This window comes from Neolamprologus brichardi, chromosome 10 (genome assembly GCF_056152115.1).
Source record: "Neolamprologus brichardi isolate AB-2024 chromosome 10, ASM5615211v1, whole genome shotgun sequence".
NCBI lineage: Eukaryota > Metazoa > Chordata > Actinopteri > Cichliformes > Cichlidae > Neolamprologus > Neolamprologus brichardi.
The window spans coordinates 19,780,671-19,800,952 of NC_142113.1; the positions used below are offsets into that span (position 1 = coordinate 19,780,671).

General features: G+C 39.7%; 2 protein-coding genes across 2 annotated transcripts in view; one reads left to right on the forward strand and one right to left on the reverse strand.

Annotated features, from left to right (window-relative positions):
* The first annotated feature begins 89 nt into the window (after positions 1-89).
* sdf2 (stromal cell-derived factor 2) lies at positions 90-7,125 on the forward strand. Its single transcript, XM_006784838.3, has 3 exons — positions 90-361; positions 1,960-2,156; positions 5,689-7,125. The coding sequence occupies exons 1-3, from the start codon at positions 178-180 to the stop codon at positions 5,986-5,988; spliced, it is 681 nt and encodes a 226-aa protein (XP_006784901.1). The 5' UTR covers positions 90-177; the 3' UTR covers positions 5,989-7,125.
* Positions 7,126-10,977: 3,852 nt separating this feature from the next.
* The window catches only part of caln2 (calneuron 2), a 40,829-nt gene continuing 31,524 nt past the window's right edge, over positions 10,978-20,282 (reverse strand). The window contains exons 5-6 of the mRNA XM_006784839.3: positions 16,490-16,643; positions 10,978-11,627 (exon numbers count right to left, since the gene is read on the reverse strand). Coding sequence (XP_006784902.1) covers positions 11,500-11,627; positions 16,490-16,643 — 282 coding nt within the window. The 3' untranslated portion in view covers positions 10,978-11,499. The remainder of the gene's footprint in view (positions 11,628-16,489; positions 16,644-20,282) is intronic.

Consider the following 20,282-nt stretch of genomic DNA (forward strand, 5'->3'; position numbering starts at 1 on the left):
CTTAAATAACCCCAAAACCAAATAAGACCGCGCAGTTGCCGTTCCGAGCCGCTAGAGGCGCTGTCTCCTGAGCTCAACACTGGCTTACTGTACGTTTTTAATGACGTAGCGAAAAACAAGGCAAATCTCTGAGAAGCATCAGCGGCTGGATGTGCTTGGCTTTTATACAAAGAAGGAATGGGTAAATTAAACTGTGAAAGTATGCCACGCTTTGTACAGGCCATTTTGTTGTTGTTTTCCTGTGTGTTTGGACTCTCCCTTGGCACGGAACTGAGCTTTGTGACCTGCGGATCAGTCATTAAACTGTTGAATTTAAAGCACAACGTGAGACTACACTCGCACGACGTACGCTACGGGTCCGGTAAGTTTGCTGTCAAAACTAATCTTTTCATTCATAAACACTCGTGTTTTTCAGCTAACAATAACTACAGTTATTTTCCTTCATAACTAAGTTTGCATTGTTGGATAAAAATACAATTCTGACTTTTTAATGTTCATTCATTAACTGTGTCAGTGTGAGTTTGTCATAATGTTCAACTTAACTCCATCATGTTTGCAGTTGAATGTGACACGTTTTAGGAGGTCAGCTCAATTTCTAAGGTTTGCTGGTGAGACAAATAAAAACGTTTATGTGCACAACCACAGTTAGAACACAGTTACGACTGTTTCTGTTTCTTTGTGGTCTTTTATTGACAGATGAAGAAGTGAAGGTGAAATCACATCTCCAACACAAAATGCAGCCTCTCTAAGTCAGCAGCATAAACTGTGTTTACACTGGTTCTTTCCATCTGTACTAGCTGACAGAGCAAGAACCCAGGGTGGTGTTAAATATGTGCAAGTACTAGTCAGCGATAGAGGTTTAGAGGTATGTATGAGTTATAACAACCCCATAAACTCTGAGTACAGATGCAAATGACACCTGTACACAGTAAAATACTATCATGATATGTTTCCAAGAAGATGGATGGTATCATGATACAACAATAATCAATAAGCTGGTGCCCTTGCAATGAGAATCAGCGCCTCTGAGTCTGAGGCCTTGATCCTAGCTTGAAAAGGTTGGAAGGCACACTCCTGGTCAGGAAGTGGAGATTGCTGAAGATTGGCACCCATGGTACCAGTCCATTGTAATGAAGTGAGAGCTGAGTGTAAAAGCAAACCTGTCGATTTACCAGTGAATCTTCACCCCTACCCTCACCAGCAGCCATGAGCTTTGGGTAGGGGTCGTCACAGCAGATCATCTGCCACCATGTCACTCTTTTTTCCTCTGTAAGAAACTCTGCATGTCCTCAGCCTTGTCTCTCTAACTTTGTCTCTAAACTGCTTGACCTCACATCTCCCTCTAATATATTAATTTCTAATCCTGTCCATTCTGGTCACTCCCAACAAAAATCAAAGCATCTTCCACTCTGCCACCTCCAGCTCAGCACCCTGTGTTTTTGTCAGTGTCACTGTCTTCAAACCATACATCACACCAGGTCTCACTGCCATCTTGCAAACCTTTCCTTCTCACACTTGCCGCGATCCTTCTGTCACAAATCACCCCTGATATTCGTGACGTTTCATTCCTTTTGTCTCCAGTGAATACCTCCACCTCTACTGTTTCCTATTAGAGTACATGCATGTTTTAATCCTAATATCAGCATTTGGCACTGGTGTATGCAATAATGCATACACCAGTGGAAATAACAAGAAATGTTACTGTATACTCAGAAAACTCCAGGTATAACATTGTTTCACCACACTGACTTGTAGTTGCACACCAGCATATGGAATTGCTGTTTGCCAAAAACCGACCAATAAAGCAAACCTAACCTTCATCACATACACAAAGCTCATAAGTTATAAATAGGACTGGTTTTAAATCACAATCTTCTATACTAGATGAAATTTGATTTTTTTATTTGAACTGTCTGTAATATCTTTAACAATCCTCTGCTGACTGTGTCTCTGAGGCAGGTAGTGGACAGCAGTCTGTAACAGGGGTTTCTGCAGTAGAAGACAGCAACAGCTATTGGAGTGTTCGCGGGACCAGTGATGCCTTGTGCCACAGAGGTACCCCAGTTAAGTGTGGGCAGACGATTCGCCTCACTCATGTCAACACAGGACGTAACCTGCATAGCCACTACTTCGCCTCCCCGCTGTCATCTAACCAGGTGGGTGGTGCGAGAAGTACAAGGGAAAAGTTGAGAGTTTTGATGCTATGTGTGGGATTTACCAGGTTTCTCTTTGCAAAAATTGGGGAAGGATGTCAGTGTGTAGAAGATGGACTTTAGTTTTTTTCTTCTTAATCAAAAAAGCTGATAATAAATTTAGGAATTAGGAAGATTAGGAAAAACACTGAAGCGATAAACAGCTGTAATATTTATTAATGTGTAGTCTTAAACACACACAGACACACAAAAACAGGGTGCCTTTCACTTTTATTCAAAACTAAACCAACATTTTTGCAGTGAACCTGAGTTGACAGCAGCTTTTATACTTAACAAACTCTCTGGGAAAACAGCCTCAGGTCAGCATAAAACTCCCAAATCCTGAGAAAGTGTGAGAACAGAGAGTGTGAGAACAGAAAAAAAAAAGAAAAAGAAAAAGTGTGAGAACACTGTCTGACCAAAGTGTCAGAGGGTTGGAAGACGCGTACCTTAGGAAAACAGAAATTTTAGTTTATATTTCTTTACATTTAATATCTGAGATATTAAAATATAATAAAAAAGAAGTGCAATTACAACTGTACATCATATTTTTTCTACATGATAAGGAAATGCTGAAATTGTAAGAAATAATTGGGTGGAACAATATATAACCTCCACACACTGTCCAGCTTATCATCATTTTTTATTGACTTACAACATTTCAGTCTGTGTGACCTTCGTCACGTACAAAAAAAAAACAGTTTCCTGGCTAGACATCTCACACTACATACTATCAATCAGGTAATGAATGAGTCCACTCGAAACTTCAACACAATCTTCAAAAAGCCAAATAACATTTAACATCACCACCTGATCCGAAAACTGGACCATCCATGTCTCCTATTCTGAAATTGTCACTTAAATTCATAAATGACCTCAATTATAAAACCAGTTTACAACAAATATTCATACTTTGGACAAATCAGTGATGTATATTTTTTTAAAAATACCAACATCCCAATATTAACAAATCACATCTCAAAACAAATATAATTTAAAAAAAATTATGAAGAAACTGCATTGAGTACAAGTTCTGCAAATTCTTTTCTCTTCAATAATAAATCCCCAGGGGGTGCTGGCACATGCTCAATGCCACAAAATTGTAAAAAGATGCTATATCATGTTACATATTATTAAAATGGGCTGCTATTGCATAATACTTATGAAAGTGGCAAATCGCATTTGCCACTTTCATAAATTTGTAATCACACTTATAGTCTGAAAATATTTACCGGTAGGTGGATGAAAAAAACAATGTGGTTTTACTAGTATGGCACTGGGAACAGTTTCCACACCTATAATTTCCATTTGTATGGGGACTCAGAAGGATCTGGCATGGCTGATTGTATCACGTTTTCTTGGCCAATAAATATCTGGGTGTGTTAGATCATTTTGAGTGATCTAAAAATTAGTGGAAAAGCTTGCTTTGTGAGTTACAAGACTGATTCATCCAGATTGATTCTGATTGAAAGATTAGTTTATCCGGTCAATAGCCAATAATAAACATTCCTATAATAATCTTTAAGCTTTTAGTACAACTGTATATCAATGTGAAATTAGCACAATAGTAAATAATTTCATGTACATAGACAACTATGACTGCATAATATACACTTTATATTGTCAGGAGCTCTCATCCACTCATGAAGCCCAGTAATTTGGTATTTGTGGTACTAGTACACCATTCAGTGGACTGGGATGTATTTCACCGAACCTTTGGTGATGAGATAAGACACCAGATAAAAAAAAAAGGTATACATGGCGTTGTGATCTATTAACTGATAAATATTAAAATCTGTGAAGGTTGTTTAACACAGTCAACAGCTATATTTACGCAGCTGGAAAACTGCAAAGGACAGAATAAGGATTTTTGAAAAATCTAAAAATTAAAAAAAAAAAAAGGAAACCATCACTTTCTTTCTCAGGCCCAGAGACTGTTTGGTGACCCCTGGCAACCACAACCAGCAATGCCTCGCGTTTAAGTCTGGGCAGATTTGCCTCAGTCATGTCAAAAGATGAGTGATTTGCACATCTGGATTTTTCATATTTAAAATCCAAACATGTAAATTAGATTCAGACAGTACCCCACACTGCACAAGTCCCAGGGGCAGCCCCATTCACACAGGGGCAACCACAGTCACACAGGCCTAGAAACCACTTGGAAACCCCTGACAACCACAAGTTGCTAGGAAAAAAGCTGTATTCACCGACGCTAACCACAAACGAATAAAAATTTTTAATTTCAGTTGGTCTAGTGTTTGCTGGAGGTCGCAAGGATTTTGGTTTGCCAGGGTACTCCTAGACTGACTTCTAGGTCTGTTTGACCGAGGCTTTAGATGCAGCAAAGAGCAGGACAGGCGATTGCAAGGTCTACAACAGATTTGTTCTCACTCCAGTAAGTACCCCTGAAAAAACAGACCGAAGCTGGTTAAGCTTCTGAATATGATGTGATGTGCACATTCAAGCATCCATGCATGTATCTTCTAAACCATTTATCAGAGTCAGAGTGTGATTAAGACTCAGCTCAAATGTTATAGGGGGAGAGGGAGAATACACCCAAGAAAGATCCCCAGTTCATCACAGGTAATAGCAGCTAATAAAAGAAGAAAAAGAAAAAAGTTACAAATTCTATTAAAATGTCAGTGGTAAAAAAGTTCAAAGTTAATCGTTGAATGTTATTTAAGTTTTAATGATTTAAGTTGGCATGACTTTATCTCACATCACTGAGGTATCCACCACCTTGGGAATTTCACTGTCCTTAGCTATTATCACAAGGTACTTTGAGTTGTTCCTTTACTTCCCAGTGGGTTGCCATGTTTGATTTGGCACAGAGTTTATGCCACATGCCCTTCCTCACACAAACCTCCCATTTATCTGATCTTGGGACAGGCACTAGCAGCACGCTAGCTCGTGACCACCTGCAAATGTGTTGTCCACTGCATCACATGTAAGATGATTAAAGGGCATTCAAGCAGTCTTGACATATTCTTTTGATAAATATTAAGCAAATAACCCCCTTTGTTTTCATTTGGATTTGGAGGGAAATGAGCCTATCGGGTCAAAAGGGTGGGGTTATATAGGGTGGATGTATCCTGCAGGTTAAGGAGTTTTACAGAATTGTGATTTAATAATTTTGTTTGGTTTAGGTGAGAGGTGGCACCTTCAGAGTTTACAGGATGCATAATGACCTAATGCTGGCTGTCAATTCTGAAGACAGTTCTACGGGCTCAGTCTAATATTACATAGATTAGGGTGCTGCCAGGTAAAAGATTGTTGTCTAATCTGACTGATCTAGATATTTTCATTCCCACACACAGCTCAGTAATGTCTAGTAAAGGTTAGTCTGCCGTGCATGCATAAAAACATCAGGAGGTTATTTTTTTTTAAATGTCTGGAACATTGTAGGGTGTCAAAGAGCTTCCACAAAAGAAAGCACCTCATCTTCTTCTTTATTCTGTTTTCACTAGTCCTCTGATCTCTCTCTCCTTTTTCACAGGAGGTGAGCGCATTTGGCGAAAACGGAGAAGGAGACCACCTCGATGAGTGGACGGTTCAGTGTGGGGGATCCGTATGGAAGCGGGAGGAGGCCGTCCGCTTCCGTCACAGGGCCACTGATGCCCTGCTGTCTGTGACGGGGGAGCAGTATGGACGACCGATCCACGGCCAGACAGAAGTTCATGCTATGTCAAGCCCCAGCCAGCACAGTCTGTGGAAAGCCATGGAGGGTATCTTCATGAAGCCCAGTGAGAGCCCAGGAGGCAGTCGAGACTACAGTCACCCACACACAGAGTTCTAAACTTCACTTTTCTTTCTCTGCTTCTGTCTTTTTCTATTTTCCTCTCTACCTATTTCTGTGTCTAATTATATCTGTTCCAGCAGTCCCTTTCCTTCACCAGAACATACTTTGGAAACAATACAAGAAACTCATAGATCCAGCAGCTACACTCAGACTTAATCTGTGAATGGCACTATAATTTGACTTAAAAGGTACAAGAAGACATTGAGTATTGAACATACTGTTTTATTGTATGCCAACACTAATGTTTTTTTTTCTTTTGCATTTTGTAACAAGTATGTCAAACAAGAAGTTGTCCTGTTAGCTTTAATTTATTGTTAAACTATAACACAGAAGACACTGCAGGTTTTCCACATAAAAAAAATAAATAAAAGTCGTCCTGTGTTTAGTTGATCTAAAAAGACATTGTTACAGTTGTGCCTTTATGCTAAAAAACATTGTAATTGTTTACATAGTGGAGTCTTTATTGTATTTTATGGTATCTTATACCATGTTTTACACAAGTGACAGCGAAGCAGTATTAATACAGAAAATGATCCCCCCCCCCCTTAAGTCAGTGTTGCATATGATTTACCCCACACTGATAACGCATAAGAAAAATAAACAGTTTTTTCTGTGGATATTTGTTAATGTTAAAGGGGACCTATACTCCATATTTTTCAGAATTTAAAGTTCAATATAATCTTTATCTTTATTTATTCTGTCCTCTTCCTTGGTGCAGACCCTCACTTCTCAGACAGTATCTCCCTTACCCCTCCCTTCAAGCCAGCTTTCTTCTGATTGGCTACCTCTTACAAACAGTAGGTCTGCACAACAAGTGGGCAGGGATCTGTGCTTATTGTCTGGACTGTATGTCTGTATAAACATGTAAAGGAAAGAAATCTGTTAAATAGACTGCAATTTTGACCACATTTAATATGAGCAGAACCCACCATCATATGTAAATGACAGAAAGTTTGGAGAAAATAGGTCCCCTTTAATGCACTGAATGCTGTTTATTGTCTTTGTTTGCTCAGAAGTGTAGAGGGAAAGTAGAGTGTTTGACATTCATGCTGCCTGTGCATTTATATATGCTCCAGAGGTTCAAAAGAAAAATGAATCTGCAGTGAATACCTCATATTAAAGAGTTTTTTTTAATGCAAATCATTGTCAGTGTGACTTCTTTGTTCCATTTCTTACATTATACCTTAAAGCAAACTGGAATTAACTTATGAAGTCCAACCCGTTAATTTCACCCACAATGATAACAGAGTGAAGGATTTGCAGCTAAGCCGGGCTGTTAATATCTATCTGGACCATTACACTAAGCATAATGCCTTGTCTGTCCACCTAATGGCATCTTTGGTTCATTATCTGGCGGTTAATGGGGTTCGGGTGCATCTGCTATGAGGCTGTTCTCACTAGAGTTTGACCTATGCTCCCTAATTATCATGATTTAGTGTTAGCGTTGATGCCAGCATTGCTCCACTGGAATCCTCCGTCTGACACGAGCTGACAAACGTGTTAGTTCCCCTCTAGACATTACAGACTGCATCACGCCAAATCGGGTTTTAAGAAGCAGTTTGTCTGTAACACCCACTAAGATTAATTGCCTCAGAGCATTTGTATGAACGTGATGTCATACTGGGCTTTCAGCACTCTGGGATGTTGCTGTATGTGCCGTGTGGGGAATGAGAGGAGCTCAGGGCCAACCATGCTGTCATTCTATTTTTAAGCCTGATATTTAGAAATGACACTGCAACAATGATAGCAAGTGACAAAGCAACAACCTGAGCTTTAAATTATAAACACTAGGTGAAAGCACTGCTGCTTACAAACTTACTTTGAGCCAAAAATTATATGTACAAAAAAAAGTACACTCACTTTCAGTTCTAAGGTTTTATGTGTCTGAACATAATAAAAATACACACAAACATCTTGAACATTTAACGTGCTAGCTGAAGCCTGTGAAGGCTAAAATAGAGCTCCTCTGTTTTATTTCTGAGTGCATGGTGTGACCTTGGAGGGAATTTGCTGGGGCACCCACTTCTTGGAAAATTGGCAGTTGTCTTGAATGTTTTCCAATTGTTTTCCACTTCAGTAATCTTTCTCACTTTCGTATGATGGACTTCAAATTGTTTGGAATTGCCCTTATAGGTAACCCTTCCCAGATTGATAGGCAGAAACAATTGCTTCTCCAAGATCATTGCCAACACCTTTCCTTCTTGGCATTGTGTTCACAAACACAGGAATCTTCCTGACTGGCCCCAAACTTCTGCTTTTACAGAAGTTCTCACACTTGAACTGATGTTAAGTTCATAAAGTGCAATCGATTTTTTATTACGACATGTGACGTCCTTTCTTTTTCACATGACTGTAGTCTAAGCAGCTAATTTATGAACATTTGACCGTTCTGTGCTGCTTTAATTCTTGTAAGTTGTTTCAAACTCTCTTGCACATCTTTCAAAATAAACCACAGTTACTATAGTTTTTCTATCAAAACAAAATTTTATTGCATAAACATATATGGATATAACTTTTTTTTAAATTTTTTAGATTAAACAGATTAAACTCATTATTTGCATTTTTAAATATCCATTCAGTTGGTAACTATTGCTGTTTTCTTTCTCCTTTTCTAAGCAGCATGCCAAGGTTGTTTTACATATCTGTGTTAGGATTTGTCTTTACACAATCTACAACTGGTAAAAACATGTTTTGGTAAAAACAAATCTTAAAAGCAACTTTCAAAAACATGAAAATCATGAATTGATCCTGTCCTGATACAGATGTACAGTATAACAATGTAAACATCAAAAGTGTCGATAAAAGGTCTTGTTTCCCTTACATAGCCATGCAAGGATGTCTGAATGGCACAATTATCGGAGAATTGTCAAGATAAAGCGCTCTATGCTGGTTTCAAAAGGGTTGTGATGCTAATCGACAAAGGCGAAGAGATGGCCCATTGGTCAAATGTCAATATCAAAGACGAACCGACTTACAGGAATAAGTGTAGCATACATTATACAGCAGTTTATACAAGGACAATGAGGCAGTGAGAACATTCCAGTAAAACCTAATGTGAAGAAAACACACTATATATTGAATTCAATATAAAGTTTAACCATCCACAGTGAGGCCTACAGACTCTATCCTAGGTGACGTGAAACAGAGATGTTGGTGACGTGACCTTGTATTTGCATATTTATGAAAATGCCCTCTTCCGCACTCTGATTTGATTAATAGCTGGTAGAAACTAGAAAAATGGCTATTACTGTATAAATTGGAAAGTCAAATACAGTATGTGACAGTAGTACATACATACCTACATTTAGACCAAGGCTGTGCCACCACAAAGAAAGATTATTGGATTCCCTGTCTTTCAAAGACATGAAAACCTAAACAAGAACATGCATACTGATTTACAGTATTATACATTTTTGCTGTGATTTTACAAAGCTTTCTTAAATTTTTTATTTATTTTTAAAGAGAGCCCTCTCCCCTCTTACCTTCTTTATATTTTGGACGTGTGGTTGCACATTAGTTTGACTGAAACATCCAGTTTTGTTTCTCTCCGCCCTGCCAAAGTGCTAGAAAACAAGTGAAATTGCTCCAAGTTCTAAGTGGGAACAAACAAGTCTACAATAATATCCCAGGGGAGCACAGTGCAGTCCGCTTACACTGCTGTTATGGCGTGTTGCAATCGGGAATAATAAACACTAGCATATGTAAAGCTACATCTACATAGGGCTGGGCTATTTGGTTAAGATAACTGTAAACAATATTTGCTGTAATTTTCACTAATTCCTTAAATTTGTTTATGAAAACGTAACATTTTGCTCAGTCCCCACAATACTGTTCCAATCTCAGCACATAAATAATGATGTTTATTTATTGCCCAGCCCAAAACCAACACCACCGAGTACAGCTTCATCCTCAGATTTAATATATTGTGTCACTGAGATGTTCAACCTTGGCTGTCTCCATTACGCAAGAAGAGGAGCATGATTCTAATCTCTTACAAGGTCTTTCTTGGACTTTTCATCCCAGTAAGCCTTGTAAAAAAAAAAAACTCTATTAAATCTGAACCATAGAACACAGCATTGACCCCAGAAACTACAACAGGTATCACCTTCAGAGTTCATCCAACCTCGATCAACTATTGCAACAATCCAGTTTGGCATGTGGAAAGAAATGTTCGTTAAAAAAAGTGACCAATACAGACCAAAGTACCCTTGTGACACTGACACAAAAAACATATCAAAGCTCAGATTTATTGGCGGTGTTCTTCCCCCCTGTAGACATAGTAAACATGGCTGTTCAGGCGTTTACCCGCAGTACTTATTTTCACCACTAGACGGCAACCTTGTCCAAGAAAACAACTGTATTAGACAGCATGTCACAACTCTATCCCTGATATAGCTCACTAGTTTCTATCTTTCATACATTCTGCTGTTGAGAGGAATAATACATTACATAAGCTAAGTAGTATTATATATACAGTGAAATCCATGGGGAACAAGTAGGGGTAATGTTTGGTATGGCAGTGTATATTGTGACATGCTTTTGCATGGTTTATGTTTACCACAGCTGGGCAGTATTACAGTGACATGCTGAGATGAAACATTTTCTGCCAGTACATTCCTAAACACATTTTTCAGTCCTCACTCCATTTGATTAGATTTTTTGTAAACCTTTCCAAGCTTACTCGTGGACACCACTGTTTTTCACATCTCACACAAATCTTCCTTGACCAATCAATTAATCAATCAATCAATCAATCAATCAATCAATCAATCAATCAATACTACTAGTGGGATAGCAATGACTGTTGAGTGGGTTGTCACTGAGTACTGAGTTGTGCTTCTTGTAGATTCACATTGAACGTATGTGACCCAAGACTGGTGGACTAATGTAAATGTTTCACAAAGTCTTTTGTATACATAACAATAAATATATATATATATATATATATATATATATATATATATGTGTGTGTGTGTGTGTGTGTGTGTGTGTGTGTGTATGTGTGTGTGTGTGTGTGTGTGCATTTCAATACTGTGCCCACCATTCAGTCATTTCACATTCAGTGCAACTTCTGAAGTTGTCCATAATAACCATTATTTGCTTTCTGTAATTAGGAATGGCTCAAAGCACCTGATACACATTTTCGGTAATTAGAAAATCAAGTTTAAAGGGTGGTCTTGTTTTTGAAAACAGCAAAATAATACCCTTCCCCCTTAATTTCAGTGTTTTATATAAAAACAGAATTCTTTTGCAGTTCAGGTTCCTTACAATCAGTAAATCCAGTGACTCTATGTGGTGACATCGTCAATACAACTCTTTTCATTTTACTTATTTTACTCATTGTCTGCCTTTGTAAGTTCAGTTCAAATAAAACTTAAAAAAAACAACAAAACAAAACTCAACTGATTGTTTAGAGAAGTGCTTGGGTTGTGGTCCAGCTTTGGCTGCAAAGACAAGATGTGAGGTCATGGCTGTTCTGTCCACTCCCCATGCTCACAGTGCAATTGGTTACTCCATGCCATTCCGCAGCATCTGATTGGCTGCGATAAGCATGACACTGATGATGAAAGCCATAGCAAAGGCGCATATCAGGCTTTTCCTGACACACGTTTGCCTATTCTTCTTCTTGGGATGAACTGAGAGAAGTGAAAAAAGAAGAGAAATGAAGAGATTATTATAATTTGTCCTTTTATTTTTTGTACATCTTATTTTTTGTCATGCTAAATTCAGTTGCTACTGCATTCAGTTTGAAAACAAAAAAATAGAAACTGCACGTTCAAATGAATAGTCTTTGTGACTTCCTGTTTTAGTTTGAAGTCACTCACTTTCATGCACTGTGGTTTGTTTTACTTTCTCCCCGTGTTTTTCCCGCCAATTTTGTGCACCACCTGTTACTAATCTAATCAATCTCCCCAGTGTACATATCCCTAGCTCTCCAGTAATAAGCTCCCAGATTGTCTCGTTCCGCTCAGTCGTCAAGCTATCAAACAATTTACTTCCTTCTGTGTGGTATTCTCCTCATTTCTTTGATTTACTACATGGGTTGTCTGTCTGTTCCTCTTTTTTTCTCCCATTACATCTTCTGCATTCTTTGCTATGCCAAGTGGCCATCTGTATATGACCTCAACTTGGCAAAATATTTGAGGTTTGGAGTTTATCCTGGCCCTGGTTACCTCTATTTGGGTTCTTCTGTCATGTAAGGTGTTTGCTTGACATTTCGGGAAAAGAGCTCCCTTGCAGGGAGTTAAACCAGAAGATCAATATCACTTTTATGTTAGGAAGTGTGTAGTCAGAGCTAAGAGGCAGTCAGCTTAACTCACCCTAAAAGTCAGGTGAAACTATAGCATCTCTAACGCTCTGCCATGCTTTAAAATTTGTACCCGTGAATAACCTTCTAACATTCACAAGCAGCAGATACTCGAATTCAACACAGGTGGCCAAAAATAACACCTGGTGAGTTTTATGGTTGCTTGTAGGTAAAACTGATCGGACAATTTCTTGGAAGGTTTTTCTTTGGTGTTAGCATATATGCTAAGCTAACCACTTGCCGGAGCTAGCTTCACACTATACTTAGATCACAGCTGCAAGAGATATCTCACAAGAAAAACAAGCACAGCATTTTCTCAAAATGTTGCATCATGGTATGAAACAGGTAATAGATAGCCCCCTTGGTTTTCTGCTGCTCTCACAGTTAATTGTGTCTTTAAAAAGAAAAAACAAAACAGTTAATTGGCTTTATATGGAGGCAGGCCTTGTTACATGCTGATCTGGTGATTTATAATGGCTATACAACCAGGTCTTGGTGTGCAGCATTAAAAAAGAAGTCAGTGGATGTTCTCACAATCTCAGTGAGGCAGTTTTAGGGGTTATAGTCTCCCACCCATATGCAACCTCCATGATCATATAATCAAAGCTCATGTCAAATCTAAGTGACTTCCACTAGCTAAGTGAAAACTCCAACATATTACCAAAAGCTTCGAAATGCAACTAAATGGACCTTTGAGTTTAGACTGTTTTAACACGGCATTCAAGAAAGAATGTGTGAAGGTTTAGAAAATAAAGTCTGCGGGCATTTTCTCTCCAAGTGTCTAATGGTCTTCATGAAAAATTCAGATTTTACCATTTTAGCCTGTTCCTCGGGAGACATGTTGGTTCTTTGACTCAAACAAATGCAGGTGAAGTAGCAGCTAACATTTCTGGTTGCCATGTTTTGCAGTTTATCTCTGTGACCCAGATCGTCGAGTTGAAGCGTCTCCAGTGTAAAGACAATCAATTCATCAGAGGCAAAAACTGGTTACAATGCACGCAAAGCTGCAGCAAAAACAAAGACAAGAGGCGCAAGGTGGAACTTTTGTTCTGCTTGGGATGTTTGGGATGACAGGCCCCTGCTTTCCTTCTTAAAGACATTATCTTTGGAGACTGAGAGAAAAAGATGAGCAGAGACAGATGTGTCCTCCAACAGGCCTTGCAGCAGGAGTAACAACCAAAAGTTTCCTTGCTGTCAGCCTGCTTGTCTGAGGTTGTTAGTATCACACACTGCATCAATAAATCAAGTCAGCGCTCAGACTTGGGGATCTAAGAGGAACTGTGAAAGGCACTGGGGTCCCACTGGACAGGACGCAGATGGGAAAGAAACAGCCATGAAAGAGGGAAGCTGAGTATGTGGAAAGAGGGTTAAATGTGGAGAGGTGTACAGCTGTCCTGTAGAAGTGATGTCTATACCTCTTCATGTCTTCTATATCCTCCCCCCTGCCTATTTTCCCACTCTCAACATTTTTATACTTTACATTTTGCTCTCCCTAACTCCACGATACAGCCTTCCCTCAACACCAAAAACTTTGTGAAAGAGAGTGCCAAGCCAGCAGTTCCCTGATCCTCTTTAGCCTCTTATCTCCTGTCCCTTCTCTGCTTAGTTTCACCATTTCCCTCCAGCTGTCTCTTTTTAAGGTCTCCCCAAGACTGAGTCCCAGTGGATTCATTAAGGCTTTCTAAGTTTTTCAATGTGTTTGATCTTTCTTTACCTTTGTCTTAGTCTTACTCAGTGGATGTTTCACAGCAGACAGGCAATTTTGGGCTCTGCAGGGTCAGGTTTAGGTTTTCATTTCCCTATTCTCCCTACAGCGACATAAGTTGTTCTTAGGCTGGAAAAATATTGCCTGTCTTACAGCTGTCAAACATTTAGCAGGGCATCAATCTTCAATCTGTCTTACTCCTGGCTTTGAAAACTTAAAGACATTAATTTATGACCGCAGGATGTTTAGATTTTATCATCTAAATATTACTTCAGCAGTCTTGATTTTTCATAGTCTTTTTGACATGATCAACACTTTACAGATGAAACTTCTGTGATGGATATAGCAGCAGATTAGAAAATGAAGGATTTCACCTCAAAGTTTTGCTAAACAACACTTAAAAGGTTGCTTCTGCGAGCCTGAGGATTCACCCATAGCACAGTGCTATGTAGTTTCCACTTTGTTCCAGTAGCACTAAGTTTTCTCCTTTCCTCAGACTTTTCATTTCTCTTAACTTTATTTCTCGTGAGCAGCTGGTTTGCTCTGGCACATCATGACTCCCAGTCAAGTCCCATAGCACATTCACCCATTTGTCGAAGTTGTTTTGATTCAGTCAAAAGACTTTATTTAAAGCAAGCTCAGTATTTTCATCACTACCATATTGGTTTTTGAAAACAAACTCGAGGATGATCTGACTCAGAAATTAAAAGATACTAAGGACCTGGACACGAGGAAGGTCCACCTTAAGTTATACCCTGCTATGTTTAATATGATTCAAACCCAATGGCTGAAAGTATACACTCAACAGAGGTCAAACCCCATGTTGTGTTGAGGCAGATCACAACTATTCTGATTGGCCTGTCCACTACCGTCGATTGCTCCAGTGCATTTCTGAATTTATTAATGAGAAACTAAAAATCGTTGTCTTAATATAAGAAAAAAATAATCAAAGCATCAGTATAAGGACTGATGCTGAATTGAGATTGTTTAAACTATTGGAACTGATGTGAGGAAGTATACGAAGAAGTGGAAAAAGTTTAGGGACAAATGTGTTTGCCTCTAAAAAAGAAAAGAAAAGGGGACCCAGGAAGGAAAAAAGTTTTAGCATTTTACTTGTTGCTGTTGGCTATCTGTACAGTCAAACCTGTCTTTGCAGTCAGAGGAGTTAACCTTCTTTTGGCTTAAGCACTTCCACATCAGCCAAAAGCTCACATACAGTCCATGATTCAGTCCTTGGTTTAGTTTGTAGACAATGATAAGCTGGCTGACAGCACAACACTTGCATCAGTGGCTCTCTCTAGACATAGTCAAAATGAAACCAGGGCAGCTGTCAAGATCATGTCTGACTAGACAAGCAGAAAAACAAAAACAATGACTCTGTGCAGGTAAAGTGTACACGAGGGTTCCAGTAAGAGAACTGATCACCGCAATAATCCTTTGCTGATGGTAAATGGTTAGTATAATGTTTGAAGTGCTGCTTATTTTCTTACGCACTGCTGAGATCAGACGACTCGTGCCTGTGCCTCGAGTATGAAGGCATAAAGCTCACCATAGAGAAAAAGTCTGGAATCAGAGAGCTAGCCTGGCACTCTACAAAACTCCACACCTAAACTGTAAATACAGCTATTTGTGGTGTCATGGCAAATAGTTATGAGTATTATCGTGTGCTTTAATTATTTGCTTGAGACGTTTCACTGAGTTTGCCAAGCAGACTTGAGGAAGACAACACACAGTGTTCTGCAGCTTAACCGCTCCATTTTGTGTACTTATAAAAGGCAGAAAACCCCCCAAAACAAAACACACCAAACTGTGAGTGTTAGAGGCTTTTTGGGTATTATTCTTTGCAGAGAACCAGGTTAGCTGCCAAAGTGAAATCGCATTTCTTTTTTACTCCGTTTACTCATCCATTTAACTGTGGTCAAGTTGGCCAGAGGTATGATTTAGTTTTGTCCAAAACAATAAGTAGCAGCTGCCTTATCTGTCTTGCTACAGGCATTTTTGGTGAGGATTTTTCCACAGTCACTGAAGAAACAAGTCATTAAGTTAGCTCACAGCAACTTGTACAGATGTCCCGATCTTATACATGCTGACCATGTTTTTTTCTTTCCATTTTTAATGAATATGGCTAGTTAGCAATGCAGGAAGATATGCCCTAATTTCCATCCTCCTGAGCTCTGATTGGCTGATTATCTCTCATAAACAGCCACCAGGGATAATCCAGAGAAGTGGAGAGAGAAAGAAACTGGTTTCCCCCTGCTTCTTGTCTAATTGCCTCTTGGCTGTAGCTTCATAGCACACAGAAATAAAAGTGATATTGATCTACTCACCAGGCTCTTGGCAAAAAAACAAATATGTGTACTTTTGATTGTTTAATCAGTTCAAATAAGAATAGTGCATGTTGTTATTTGAATCATTAAGAGATTACTGTTTACTGCCCAAAACACCTTTTTATACCAACAAAGTTTCCACGAGAACTGCTTCCTCACCTCCCTCATACTCAGGGCAGTTCCCTGAGGTTTCATTGAGGCTCTCCTCCTCGGTGATGATAATGTTCTCTATGTCCTTCATTGTCAGGTGGTCCCGGAAGGCGTGGAACAGCACCTGCTTCAGCTCATCCAGAGACAGCTGCTGCATGTCGAACTGCAGGGGCACACAGCAATCAATGCAGATACACAGTCAAACACAGGCCGACTTCATGAGGGCAGATAAATATAGAAGAATGAATGTGTAGGAAATGACGCTATATATGAATATATTTTTAATTAGTCAACAGCGTAATGCAGGGATACAGTATGTAGGTAGGAACTGTGTCAGTTGTAATGTAAAGAAAACTGGAGCTATTTTTGGTGCGTGAGTCATGATATAATCCTGTTTTTCCTGTTCACATGTATAGGCGGAGAAACTGGCATGTTGGCTTCCATGTAGGTGGTCGTTTTGTGTAATTGTTTCATATTATTAATAAGGGTATCAAATATCCATGACTTGAAGTCTTAATCTTTGCCTCTGTCCAACATCTATTCTACCCCCCAACCACCCAGGGGCTCAATCCAGGGATACTCATGGACATATCCCTCAAGCCCAGCATGCAGGCCTAGATTATTTACCTCACTGACTGCCTGAAATACAATCAGTCGCTTGGTTTAGCACGGCAGATGGACACAGAGAGGCAGGCATGGTGAAGACGAAGAAAAGAAGGGTTTGATGGAGAAAGGAAGAGAGAGACACCGAGATAAGAAAACAGGAAAGCACGATGAGGTCAAAGAAAAGGGAGATGTGTGAAGTAGTGGGAGACAGATGGAGAAAACAGAACTGGCAGACAATGGTGGTAAAAAAGTAAAAGAGCTGCGTTTGTGAAGAAGAGATGCTCATTTTAACGAGGGAAAGATAATCCTGCTCTTGCTTTACTGACTTGCTCACTATACGCTAAAATACTAAAACCAGTGTGCTTTATGACTAATGACTTTAGGGAAAACCACAGATGTTGTATGAAAAGGGGAGGGAGGGCTTATAAATGATTTTAGAAGCATGACTGTTAGATTTGTATTGTTGATTGTCATTTATACTTAGAAATATCTACTCATATATGCTTAGAAGTATATAATCATTTGTAGATTGAAAGAATGTCTCATCCTAGGAGGTCTGTAACAACTCTGTGTAGCATGAAGAGGGGGGTGCGTTCACTCCTCTCCAGAGTGTTCTGGCATAGATCACACACCTCTTGGGGTCATGAGCAAGGTTGTATCTTTTCTTGCTGGTATATGGTATAGCAAACACATCTATATCTGTTTTACTCTAAGTGCCTTTTGTTTAGATGAACTGCTGGACTTCCAGACCAGCAGGTTTAGGGAAGTCGTTTATGGGGTCACACTCTGATCCCCCACACACACATACTTACACAACGCACAGGCAAGGTACTCTTTGTGTGTATGTAGAAGTCATATGTTAATGAACCTATGTATATTCATGTAACCTCAATAAAAGAGCAGTGTTACAGGGGAGCGGACGAGAGCAACTGGGGTCAAGCGAAGGAACGGTGTTTGTCCAGTTCTCTCCCGTGCACGAGAAACATAAAGAACTTTGCCTACTCGTGTCCTGCTTTTGCTGTGTAGTAGAATTGTCTTGAACGTTCCAGCGAATAGGTTTATGCTACAAACCTATCATTAATTGGTCCTCTGAGCCGGAGTCCTGGAGCCGACATTCACTGAGGGGAGAAGAGACACGCTGAAAGACTGACGTCAGCCAGGACTTAGAGAAGTTCCTGTAGTAAAGTCCCGAGACGTGAGAATTTGTCATCAGGCCGGTGGATTAGCCGTCTGTTTTTTTTCTCCTCCTTGATGAGTGACGACCGACGGGATTCGAGGCTAGTATTACACGCTAAGCAACGCCGAGTAAGTTGAGAGAGCGACTCTATAACCGCAGAACTGGGTTAGGGTCCCAGAACTGGGTTAGGGTCCCGAAAGAGAGGTTTTGGTAAAATCGCCCAAGGGCCCAAGCGTCCGGTGAGTGTCCAGTTTTAAAATCGCCCTGGGTTTGTGTCCCGAGCGTCCCTTCACTGGGGTTTGAGTCGCGCGACTGGGTTAGGGTCCCAAAAGATTGTTGTTGTGTTTGTGTGAATGACTGCGGAGCAGGCGTGGTCTGTGACATGGTTGTTGTTGTTATCATGGGTTCCCGAGCAAGTAAGACTGCCTCACAGGGAGACGACACATTCATGCAAGAATTCGCTCCCGGCATTGCGATTTATATTCTAGGTGAAGGCCCGCGGGGACTTAGGTGGGAACGCGACAGAAGAAAGGAGAAATGCTATGCATGTAGAGAAAGGGGTCACTATGCTAGAGAGCAGTGTTGGTCAAGTTACTTGAAAAAAGTAATCAGTAATTAATTACTGATTACTTCTCCAAAAAAGTAATCCCGTTACTTTACTGATTACTTATTTTCAAAAGTAATTAATTACTTAGTTACTTAGTTACTTAGTTACTTTTTAAAAACATGATTTACAACCTGAATAGGTGATAAAGCATAGATCTTTCAGCCCAATTCTACTTTTTCTACATAATCCATCATACAAAATGTAATCAAATGGAAAAGTCTTTTTTTAAAACTTGTTTTGTTAGTTTTAATCTTTTAACTTTATGCATGAAGCAAAATTTTAATTATATGCACCATTCTTAAACACAGCAGAAAATAAATAAAGTCAAAGACTAGCGGTCCTTTTGCTCTATTTTCACCTGTAAAGCAGGAGTAGAGTAGGCGGAGGTTTATCCTGGTGCAGGTGTGCCGCAGCGGTCAGTGGAAGGATACCGCAGTTTCTCTGTGAGTTTCTCATTACGACATAGCTACTTGGTGCTTGCTTGGAAGTTTAGGGGGGGTTTTTTCCACTGTAAAAAGAAGTTTTCTTCCCAGGCACAGCGGACACTAATGTTTTTGTCACTTTTTACGGAATCAAACTCAAAATAAGGTCAGTACTTCCACGCTTTAAACGCTGCACGCTCATACTCTCTCCCGCACTCGATATATGATCCATTGTTGATCTGCACACAGCTGTTGTCACGAACATCACACTCGCTTACGTCACTGTCATGAGACATTCTCGCAAGAAAATCATGGTTTTAGTAACGCAGTAACGCAGCGTTCCTACGGAAAGTAACGGTAATCTAATTACCGTTTTTGCAATAGTAATCCCTTACTTTACTCGTTACTTGAAAAAAGTAATCGGATTACAGTAACGCGTTACAAGTAACGCGTTACTGCCCATCTCTGCTAGAGAGTGCCCTAATCGCAAACCTGAGGAGCCCCAACTGTAATAAATGACTAGTATATACACACATGTTTAGATGTCCCTGATCAACAACAGCCTGTGCTCCAGACCATTAATTTAACCAGTTGCTAAAAGTAATCTGCATTAAGCTTAGTGTTGCTCAAATTCAGTACAATGACATATGAGCTGAAGTAAAATAGGTAAATATTTAAACTAATCCTGTGCATAGAGGCACTTGACCTGTTTGAAAAACTGTCATCCTAATATGAGCCATTGTTGAGATATAGAGCACACCTATGAAACCAACTAATATGCTGAACCCTGTATGAAGCAGCTGAAAATGACATGATGGAGAAGCTGAATTGAATATGAAAGTGCAAGTCTTTGCCACTGTGGGGCAAAGCACGCAACCGCTGTGTGAGGTTGCGTTGTGGTCTCTTCTGAGCTGATGAACAAGCTACACATTATCAGATCGGGAGCTGGCTGAGAACTCATCGAAGAGAGGGAAACAGAACTATGATAAC

Coding starts and splice junctions, on each gene's coding strand:
- sdf2 (XM_006784838.3), top strand. CDS start 178: ATGGGTAAATTAAACTGTGAAAGTATGCCACGCTTTGTACAGGCCATT. Junction 362..1,959: donor CGACGTACGCTACGGGTCCG/GTAAGTTTGCTG, acceptor TCTCTGAGGCAG/GTAGTGGACAGCAGTCTGTA. Junction 2,157..5,688: donor CCCCGCTGTCATCTAACCAG/GTGGGTGGTGCG, acceptor CCTTTTTCACAG/GAGGTGAGCGCATTTGGCGA.